The sequence below is a fragment of the Miniopterus natalensis genome, chromosome 1 (genome assembly GCF_054644295.1).
Source record: "Miniopterus natalensis isolate mMinNat1 chromosome 1, mMinNat1.hap1, whole genome shotgun sequence".
NCBI classification, from domain to species: Eukaryota; Metazoa; Chordata; class Mammalia; order Chiroptera; family Miniopteridae; genus Miniopterus; species Miniopterus natalensis.
The window spans coordinates 118,616,278-118,627,738 of record NC_142081.1 but is presented as its reverse complement, the minus strand read 5'-3'; the positions used below and the strand labels follow the sequence as shown (position 1 = coordinate 118,627,738).

Sequence of the window (11,461 nt, the reverse complement as noted above, 5' to 3'; positions counted from 1 at the left end):
TAGCCTACTGAAATAAGGTTTAGGGGTCTGTTTTCTCAGAAAGAGTATAAAATACATCTCACTTGTCAGTAATATTATTCTCATAAATGTGCTCTGTTAAATCTGTGTGAGCTGACGCATTAATCTACCGCCTGACTTAAGCTTTGTTATTTTTAAAATTTTTGAACTTTATCTTTTGTTTCCAGTTCTCCTTGCCTAGAACAGATTTCACTTGGTGATTATATAGAAAAATGCTGGCATAGCGTCCTCAGGCTTCCCAGGGCTGCTTATTTATGAGCATTTATGAGCCAGTGGGAAATGCTTCCAGGTGAAAGATACTATATTGGTTTTGTGAGAGTTGATTCAGAATCTGACATCCAGAAACACAAGGTAATACAAACCGTCACATTAAAACTAAATTTTATTACATTTATTTGGAATTTAGTTTGCTTATGGTTATAATCTCACAGGGGGAAAAAAAATGACATCAAGGAAGCTGCAGCGATTTTTATCCCAAAAGGCATCCATTCGCTTCAAATATTACAAACATTCTTTATTAGGGAGATGATATTTTTGAAAATTTACCAACATTAATTTAGAATTTACTAATAACTAAAAAAGGTATGATTTCTATGATGGCATTGGACACTGAACACAAAATTTTTATTAATGACAACCTGACATGTATATACTACAAACACAAAACTGCATTATAAAGTTAATAAGTTAATAAACTAAAAGACAGACACATCACCTAAGGCAAAAATACTTAATTTACAAGTCACTCTAGAGTACAACAAAAGAAACAAAAGTGAGGCCATAAATTCATTTTTGAAGGATTTTTAGACTCTTCACTTATATTTTAATATTTTGTTCATATATAGCCAAGAGTAACAGAGAAAGCCAACCTAGGGTCAGTCCAAAATTCTGCAGGAGAAACATCAACCAGGGTCGCCGTGTTTGAACATGAGTCATTTCAGGAAGCTAAAAAAAGAATAAAAAACCAGAATAAGATCCAGATATATTCACTGCTGGGAAAAGTTTGGTGGGAAAACATGAGAGACTCTGTTATTCAGAACTTAATAACCTTTAAAATTCCCCAAACAATTGCAAAACGCTTAATACCTACTCTTACTGAAAAGTTTTTTAAATTTACCTTTATTGTTGAAAGTATTACAGATACCCCCTTTTCCCCCCCATTAATCCGCCCCCCCCCCCCCCAGGGCCTTCACCACACTATTGTCTGTGTCCATGGGTCATGCATATAAGCATGTAAGTTCTTTGATTCATCTCTCCCCACCCCCACCTTCCCACTGAGATCCCTCAGACTGTTCCATGCTTCTATGTCTCTGGATCTATTTTGTTCCTCAGATTATTTTGTTTATTAGATTCCACATATGAGTGAGCTCATGTAAAACTGAATCAGGAAGAATCAGAAAAGCTCAATAGGCTAATAACAACTGATGAAATCAAAGCAGTAACAAAAAAACTCCCAGCAAACAAAGGCCTTGGTCCGGACGGCTTCACAGGGGAGCTTTCTAATTCTTTGAGTTGTAGGGTTAGATAGTTTACTAAAAATTTTTCTTGCTTTTTGAGGTAGGCCTGTGGCGCTATGAACTTCCCTCTTAGGACTGCTTTTGCTGTGTCCCATAGATTTAGGTTGTTGTGTGTTCAATTTTTTTCCAGGAAGTTTTTGCTTTCTTTCTTGATCTTATAGGTAACCCATTCATTGTTTAATAACATGCTATTTAGCCTCCACGTGTTTGAATGTTTTTGAGTATTTTTACTGTACTTCATTTCTAATTTCATGCCATTTTGATCCGAGATGCTTAATATGATTTCAATCTTCTTGAACTTGTAGAGACTGGTTTTGTGTCCTAACATGTGGTCTATCTTTGAGCATGACCATGTATAGTTGAGCGGAATGTATATTCTGCAGCTTTGGGGTGAAATGTTCTGTAAATATCAACTAAATCCATCTGATGTAGTGTGCCATTTAGAGTCACTGTTTCTGTGTTGGCTGTTTGTCTGGAAGATCTATCCAGTGAGGTCAGTGGGGTGTTCAAGTCCCTGACTATGACTGTATTGCTGTTGATCTCTCCCTTAACGTCCTTGAAGTTATTATTGATAGGTCCTTATTTATTGCCATTTTAATTCTTTATGCCTATGTTTCTCTCTCTATTTCTTCTTTTTATTACAGCAGTCCCTTTAACATTTCCTGCACTGCTGGTTTGGTGGTGATAAACTCCTTTAGCCTTTTTTCCCCCTTTTTTTCCCCCCATTGACCCCTTCCACCCTGCCCCACTCTCCTTCCCTGTCCCTCACCACACCATTGCCTGTGTCCTTGGGTTGTGCATATATGCGTATAAATCCTTTGGTTAACCTCTCCCTCCTACCCCCTCCTTCCCTCTGACATTTGTCAGTCTGACCTGTGCTTCCATGTCATTGAATCTATTCTGCTCATCAGTTTATTAAGTGTTTTAGATTCTACATATAAGTGAGATCATGCGATGTTTGTCTTTCTCTGCCTGGCTTATTTCACTTAGCATAATATTCTCCAGGTCTAGCCTTTTTTGTCTGTCTTACCGAAATTTTTAAAAGTAAGATAAATGAAGCGGTTTGATTGTGGTTACAAGGATCTTAGTGTTGCTAGAAGTCCTAAAGTGACAGTTATCAACTGAAAGCAAACCCAACTCCTCTTACTTTTGTTTTCAAAAAATGCTTAAATGTGAAATAGATAATAGATGGAAGGTATTATTTTTGACTGTTCTATTACATTTATGAATCCACTAAACACACTGGTTATTACAAAACATGTATTTCTTTCTTTTCAAAGAGATGACCCAAGGTTTTCCTGACCTTTAGAACAATCACATTATCATCTCCTAAGGCTATATTTTATTCTCAGAGAGACAAGTGACCACCGTTTTATATTTGTGAAATGCCACAATGCCATTTAAAGGGAGATGTTCACTCAAGCATCTCTGTGAAGTGCCTCAACATGCTTTTATTTCACATCCTTTTGAATCCCCCACCCTGAGAAGTTCAGAGTGAGTGTATCTCTCTCACATCATAGTCATTTCTATTGAAGAATAGGCTCAGGCCAAGAGACTTAACCTCGGCATTAGTGACATTTTGGGCTGAATAATTCTTTGTTGTGGAGACTCTCCTGTGTGTTGTGGAATGTTTAGCAGCATCCCTGGCTTCTACCCACTAGATATCAGTTGTCCCTCTGCCCCAATTTGTGACAACCGAAAGTGTATCCAGATGTTGACAAATGTCCCTTGTGGGTATGTGTGTGTGTGTGGGGGGGGGGGGGGGTGGTAAAAATCACCTCTGGTGGTTGAGAATGACTGGATTACTTTATCTAGCAAGAAAAAGTTTAAACATATAAAATATGCAAAGGTTTTAGATTTATGGCACTATTAAGCAGGTTGACGTGTTTTCTAATGCATGTACAGGAGCACCCTGAAAGTTCTGTTTGGGTGTGCTTCAGGTGGATAGTCCTACATTTTAATTAGCTCAACCAATGGAAGGAGGAATGGGATTACTGTAACCTGCTATCTCATACCCCAGCATGGAGCAGCGGACTAAAAGAAAAAAACAAGACCTAGAACTACTCTGCTGGGTGGATAGCCTTCGATTATATGTCCTTTTGGTGTTTTTCTGCTGTAATTATTTATTTATTATTATTATTTTTAGGTGTATCTTGTAGGCCTCCATCTTTAAACATGAGGTTAATTGCCCGGGCTGCTTTAGAGAAATCCTGTATGGTTCATTATCTATTAAAATTTTAAATGACATTTTGAAAGTCCATAGAGTGTATTTGTTCTCAAAGAGCTTGCCACTGATAGGATTTTTTAATTGATTTTAGAGAGAGGAAGGGAGAGAGAGAGAAACATAGGTTTGGTGTTCCACTTATTCATGCAGTCGTTGGTTGATTCTTGTATGTGCCCAAACTGGGGAGCGACCCTGCAGCCTTGGCATGTTGGGATGATGCTCTAACCAGCTGTGCTCCCAGGCCAGGGTGGTAGTATTTTTGAGAGATTAACAAAATATATCATTGGAGTTCCCCAATATCTCTGATTCTCAATACTTAGTAAGCAGTTTTCAACAGTTTATTCCCAGGCCAGACAACATAGACAGCCGCTTTCTTTCTGTTCTGGTCATTTGTAGCTCAGATGGTATCTGTGAGACACAATTATGCCATCTCAGGTCAAGTAAGGGCTCCAACTTTAACTTTATTTCCAAATATTGGAATTATACATTTTATAGTTCCCTCTTCTTATTTTTCACACAAAATAATTCATATTCATCTATAAGATGAGGCTGAATTAGCAGCTCATTTTACCTCCACTGTCTCTAGTGCCACCTAGCTGTTGTTCTTTGACAAAATAGTACAAGTATTTGTTCTATTTTCTGGAAAGATTTTCTTGGCAAAATAGTTATAAAATATGGATCATGATTGTTTTGAGTGAGTTGTCATGGAGAAAAATACTTCAGACAAGGTATAAGCATGGTGGTGGAAATGGTTCTGGTTCAATAGATAGAACTTGCGATGAATTTTCAAACCATTAATGTTTTAATGAACCTATATTTAGTGAGCTCTCTTTTTTTATTCCCTTCTCTACCTCAAAATTAAACTCAGGATATTAGGGTGGGAAGAAATAGGTCTTGATTAGGATATATTTAATAGCCAAAAAAATTAGATACAAAAACCTCAGAGATAGAATTAGTGTCTAGAGAATTCCTGCAAATCTCAATCAGCTTCTATCCTGAATAAATCCCAAAATGCCACAATATTTTGTTAAATTCTTTGATCTACTATTTACCTCTCTAGCCTAAGCTTATAGGCCTGCTGTTTGCTTGTAGTGAAATGATAGATCTGAATATATGTGTTTATAAGATCTTCCAGTCTCTGCCAATGGCCCCAGTCCAAGTGGCAAAACCAATAATCCTTTACTCTGAGTATGTAGATGGCATCACCCACAAAAAGCATCATGAGTATTACAACTCCAAGAACCACCATTCACATGAAATACAATATCTTCTGTGGAGTTTTGCAACAGGTTCCCTGCTTTTTTTTTCTACCCCAAATAATGGGCTCTATGATAACTTCACATCCATTCAGGTGTGCCTTCCGGCAGCTCATATTCCTCTCAAGGTCCTTCAGAATTCAATGGCTGAAGGTCTAATGCAATGCTTACTTTCATTTACATTCATTTCATCATGCCCTTTCTTATATCCCCCCCCCCCCCTCATTTTCTTCTCATAATCCTAAAAGAGGTAAAATTACTAACTTGGTATAGTTATGAGGAAACATTGGCTCAGGGAGGAAAATGACTTATCCAAAGTCACATAGATGTGATGTCAGAACTAAGAAAGAAGCCAGGTAACCTCATTACTATAGAGGACATACAAAGACTTACAAAGACCAGCTCTATATGTGAATTCACCTCTGTCTATTTTGACCAATACATTTCTACTTAATTAGGAAAAAAAATTGAAAAATGCAAACACTAAAAATGTCCAATTAAGCATAAAATAGTCACTGTATGTCTTGAAAATATGTAATACAATATATAGAAATTATGCTGCCTTTGTCATAAAAGGTCACATTACTGGTTCTGTTTTCAAGGCAGACGATATGCACTCCACAAGAGCTATAATGAAAGACTAACATTGTAAGCCTGTAGAAGCAGACAAACAATGAAAATTAACATTTTAAAAAAACTTTAAGGAGATTCTCATCTTGATATTGAAGCTTTACTCTTACCTTGGGTGGTCTATCTGAGCTTTCCATGTCCATACATAAATAGGTTTGGTAAGAAAATCCAGCTTAGCTTGATTTTGAGACAATACTTGGCTTTCTTTTAGGTGATTATGGATGAACATATGAACCATAATATCTCTTGGGTTCATACCAAAATACCAGCGAGCCCTACAGAAAATCTTTCCAAACGATACAAATATAAAATGCCAAAGCTCAAACCACATCTGATTATAGTATTTCATTTGTTTTGAATCCACCATATATATTGTTTACATTTCAGTCAGTAAATTTTGAAGGAAAATAAAAGTCCAGATGAGTTAACTTTAAGTGTAGATATTTTGTTTTTACTCTTTTTATAAAAAATTCCCTATGGGAGTTTAAGTGTCACCATTTTCCCTTTGCTTTCGAGACAGAAAAGTTTCCTTTCCCTCCAGGGCAATTAAATTCCTTTATTAAACAATTTTACAGATATTGATTTATAGCCTAAGACTAGAGGGGGTGAAATGATGGATAGAGTATATTGACATTAATGTAAAAGGTCAGAAAGGAAAAAGAGAAGAAATGTCAGCAAAACAGGATAGAGCTAAGAGAAATGTTCTTGAGATTTCTGCCAGTAACCTCCTTTTTTACCTCCATGCTTAGCAAGTTTCCCAGCTCAAATCAGTGGACACCAAGACATGATAGTCAAGGAGTTTTAATTTTCTGGAAATTTTTTTAATCTAAAATGCAACCTTTTAACATGCCATTAAATTCTTTTCTTCCATTTTGAATCAGGCAGAAAAAAGAAATTTCCTGAGATGCATAAAGTTCACATATTGACTGAAACTTGTCTACAGATAATAGTTCCTACAAGTTCTATTAACTAGCTGAGATGTAGTTATGGAGGTTAACTGCTAATTAGGATTTCTGAACATTTTAGAAAGTGATATTAAGTACATGTTTAAGCTTGAGTCGGTCCCCATAACTGTATTCCCAGTCAAGCTGAAGCTTAAAAATGAATGCTCACAGAGAATGTTAGCACACATCAGGAAAGAAAGTGGGTGAATATTAATTAACATCATGTACTATATAATAATTATATACTAGAGAGGACTCATCACAGAGAAGAATCGTCTGTAAAACATCTTCTGGAACTAAGATTTTTGTCTCTCCTTGTACGTCTTAGCTTCAGACTCTTCTGCCACACTCTTCTCTGTTTATTTGCACCTGTAATCTGAAACTGGCTTATTATTGGTGCCATTAAACACCTATTACTGGATATTTCAACATTTACCTTCAGTATAGTTCATAAATGTACATACTAAAAAAGAAATCAGCATTCAATGCTTCTAAGAGACACAAAAAATTTCAAAGACTTCATGATTAAAAATTTACAATTCAAATACAGACATTCAATATTGACTTATTGAAGACATTTGGTGATGTCTCTTATGAAGATAAAATTGTAATTCAAATATTTTTTTTTCTCTTAGGAAAGTGTAGCTTTTGGCATCATCAGCTTTCAAGAGAAATGATTTTCTTATTCGTGAAGCTCACTTGACAACTGACTTATGCCACCTTCTTTTCTGAGGGACCCTAAAGTCCACTGTGCACAAGGAGTCAGGTATATATTTGCATTTGATAAGAAGAACCATGCTTGTCCCCCCAAAAATATGATGAAAATAACCTAAACTTATTTTGTAGGACATCCTAATTATGCTTAATTAGGAGCACACATTCCGTGGGCGGCTCTAACTCTGTTACACTTGTAATTGGCTTAATTTTGTCCTTGCAAAAGACACACAGCTGAGAACAAAATGGGAACTTGTTAGTGAAAGTCACCATTTGGTTGCAAATCTGCAATGACCTGTTTGCATGTGCAGGCTGTACACTTAAAAGTTGAATATCAAAGTCTTATAGTTTCAGGTGTGGCATGTAAGGAGATTAGAATTCTGCCAGTGTGTCCTAACAACAAGTAAAAAGCTGGGCAAACTGAAAGATCAACAACCATTTTTAGATATGTCAGAGAAGTGAGGTCACAGGGAAACTGCTGGCCCAAATGCTGGAAAGACAGGCAGATACAGAGAACACAACTTACTAGAGCAGAATTTCTCCCAAATTAATGTCAGACACCAAACTGCAGATCCAGAAAACTCAGAAAACATCAAGCAGGATAAATGCCAAACCACTGTATATAGGCAAATCATTTTCAAACTTCAGAAAATAAAAGATTTTTTTAAAATCTTGAAATAAGCCAGAGGGGAAAAAAAGTCTTACCTATAGAGGAGCAAGGATAACAATTACATCTAAATTCTCCTCTGAAACTATGAAAGCAAGGGGACTGAAGTGAAATATTTGAAGTGTTGAGAGAGGGAAATCACCAACCTGGAAGTCTGTACACCCAAAATTATCCTGCAGAAATGAAGAGGAATACAGACATTTTCAGACAAACAAAAATTGAGGGAATTTGTTGCCAGTGGACCATCCTTGCAAAAAATGTTAAAAGAAGTTCTTCAGAGAGGGAAAAATAATATAGGTCAGAAACTGGGATGTACATAAAGAAAGAAGGACATCAGAAAATGAATAAGTATTTTCTTACTCTTACTTGATCTAACAAATTTGTTCAAAATAATAACAACAATGCATTTGACTACATATGCTTGTGTGTGTGCACGCATTTATGTGGAGTGAAATGAATGACAGCAATGACACAAGGAACGGAAAGGATGAATTAGAATATTTTTTATTACGGGGTCTTATATTATCCATGAAACAGTATAGTGTTATGTGAAAGTGACATTGCATTAGTTGTATGTATGTTGCAAACGCTAAGGCAACCACTTAAAAAATTAAAAAGGGAAATATACTAAGAAAGGAGTCAAAATGGAATAATATAATGCTCAATTAAAACAAGGCAGAAAAGGTGTGGAAGATAAAATTAGCAACAAAGAACAAAGGCAAAATTAGAAAACAGTAACAAATATGGTAAATATTTATCCAACTATATCAATAATCACTCTAAATGTCAATAGTCTACACTAATTAAAAAACACTTTCGCCCGGCCAGGCATGGCTCAGCAGTTGAGCGTTGGCCTAGGATCCAGGAGATCTTGGTTGGATTCCCGGTCAGGGCACATGTCCAGGTTGTGGGCTCGATCCCCAGTCAGGGGCAGGCAAGAGGCAGCTGATCAGTGACTCTCTCATCATTAATGTTTCTATTTCTCTCTCTCTCTCTCTCTCTCTCTCTCTCCCTTCCTCTCTCTGAAATCAATAAAGATATACATTTTTTAAAAAGAATAGAAATTTTATAATGTCTTCTCTCAGATAACAATGGAATTAAACTACATAGAGATTAAACAACATAGTTCTAAATAATACAAGGATCAAAGAAGAAAATTCAAGATAAATTTAAAAATATTTTGAACTAAATGAAGATGAAGATGCAAGTATCAAAGTTTGGGGGATGCAGCAAAAGTAGTCTTAGAGGGAAATAGTAGAAATGAAGAAAGATCTAAAAATCAATCATCTAAGCTTCCACCTCAGGAAACTAGAAGAATAGAAAGTTAAATCCAAAGTGAGGAGAAGAAAAAAAAAAAAAATTAAAGCAGAAATTAACAAAATTGAAAACAGTAAATCAATTTAAAAAACTAACAAAATCAAAACCTGATTCTGTGAAAAGATCAATAAAATCAATAAGCCTCTACCCAGGCTAACCAAGGAAAAAAGACAGAAGACACAAGTTACTTATATCAGAATGAAAGCAGGGACATCACAATTTCCATGGACAATAAAAGCATAACATAGAAACATTATAAAGAACTTTGTGCACAAATTTGATAACCTAGATAAAAATGCACCAATTCCTTGAAGGACACAATCTCCAAAAACTCACACAAGAATGAGCAGACAATCTGAACAGGCCTATATCTAAAAAAATAAATTGAATAACCTTTCAAAACAGAGGGCACCAGGCACAGATGGTTTCACCAGTAAATCCTAACAAACATTTATGGAAGAAATTATGCCAATTTTCTATAATCTTTCAGAAAACAGAAGCAGAGAAAATACTTTCTAACTCATTCTATGAGGCCAGCATCTCATTATTTTTTAAATATATCTTTATTGATTTCAGAGAGAGGGAGAGAGAGAGAGAAACATCAGTGATGAGAGAGTCACTGACTGGCTGCCTCCTGCACACTCCTGGCTGGGGATCGAGCCCACAACCTGGACATGTGTCCTGACCAGGAATCGAACTGCAATCTCCTGGATCCTAGGTTGATGCTCAACCACTGATCTACGCCCAGCCAGGCAGAGGCCAGCTTCGTCTTAATACCAAAACTAGACAAAGATATTACAAGAAAATAAAACTACAGACCAATATCTTTCATGAACAGAGGTGCTAAAAATTCAACAAAATAGTAGGAAATCAAATTTTAAAATGTATTAAAAATATATCACAAATGAGTGGGATTTTCCCCAGGTATACAAGGCTGATTTAGCATTCAAAAATCAATTATATAATCTAGACCACAATATCAACAAGCTAAAGAAGAAAAAAAATCACATGATCATATCAATAAGTGCATAAAAAGCATTGACAAAATTCAACACACATCATGATAAAAACTCCCAGAAAACTAGGAACAGAGAGAAACTTCCTTGAATTCATAAAAAGAGGGGAAGGGAAGGGAAGGGAAGGGAAGGGAAGGGAAGGGAAGGGAAGGGAAGGGAAGGGAAGGGAAGGGAAGGGAAGGGAAGGGAAGGGAAGGGAAGGGAAGGGAAGGGGAGGGGAGGGGAGGGGAGGGGAGGGGAGGGGAGGGGAGGGGAGGGGAGGGGAAGGGAGGGGAGGGGATAAGAGAAAGGAAAGGAATACAGAAAGAGACTAAAAAGAGAAGAAAGGGAAATAAAAAGTATACAGACTGGGAAAGAAGAAATAAAACTGTATTTATTTGCATTTGACATCATCTCTATGTAGAAAATCTGAAAGAATCAAGAAAAAAGCTTCTGGAACTATTAAGTGCTTATATCAAGACACAAGGTTAATATACAAAAGTCAATTACTTGTCTAACTACCACAAATAAACAAGTGAAATTTAAATTAAAGACATTACCATTTGGGGGAGGGAAGATGGCGAGACTGTGAGAAGCAGCAGAGCGCCCCGGCTCCCAGCCACAAACTCGATTTACTGCTAATACACTGCGTAACCAGCTTGGCAAAACCAGAGAAACACACCTGAGTGGACATATTTCGAGCAGGGAGCCCTGTGGCACAGGGAAGGGGAAGAGAGCCCTCCTGCTGCCAGAGAGGGACCGGAGTCGCCAGCAGGACAGATGGGGTCTCCAGCCACCAGAGCTGCCAGTGGGTGAACCTGACCCGCCCTGAAGCGAGCCGGGACAGCACACAAGGAGCTGCCCAGCTTTACTGAGATCGGCTGTGCGGGGACCTGTGTGGGGCTGACTGTGAACCCTACTACTTATCCCGAGGCACGGGGGTGCCGGGATCGCACAGGGCGGGTGATCTGCCTCTTTGCTCCTCTGTGTGTTTCTTAGTTCTGATTCCTGAACAGGTGTCCACTTCCCGGCCTGCATGGGGGACATAGACCAGTGGAGGCCGGGATTGGGGTCTGCACAGTAGACGGTCTGAGGGGCGGGCCTGGTGCAACCAGCCAACCAGAGCTGAGCAGGGAGGGGCGGAGCCCGCCGGCCTCTCCTGCAGCCGGGAGCCCCGCC

General features: G+C 37.6%; 1 protein-coding gene across 3 annotated transcripts in view; it reads right to left on the bottom strand.

Moving 5' to 3' along the window:
* Nucleotides 1–834: 834 nt before the first annotated feature.
* SLC39A12 (solute carrier family 39 member 12) overlaps nt 835–11,461 on the bottom strand; it is a 65,333-nt gene continuing 54,706 nt past the window's right edge. For all 3 annotated transcript variants that reach the window (XM_087815865.1, XM_087815866.1, XM_087815867.1), the window contains one exon: nt 835–963. In XM_087815865.1, coding sequence (XP_087671991.1) covers nt 835–963 — 129 coding nt within the window. The remainder of the gene's footprint in view (nt 964–11,461) is intronic.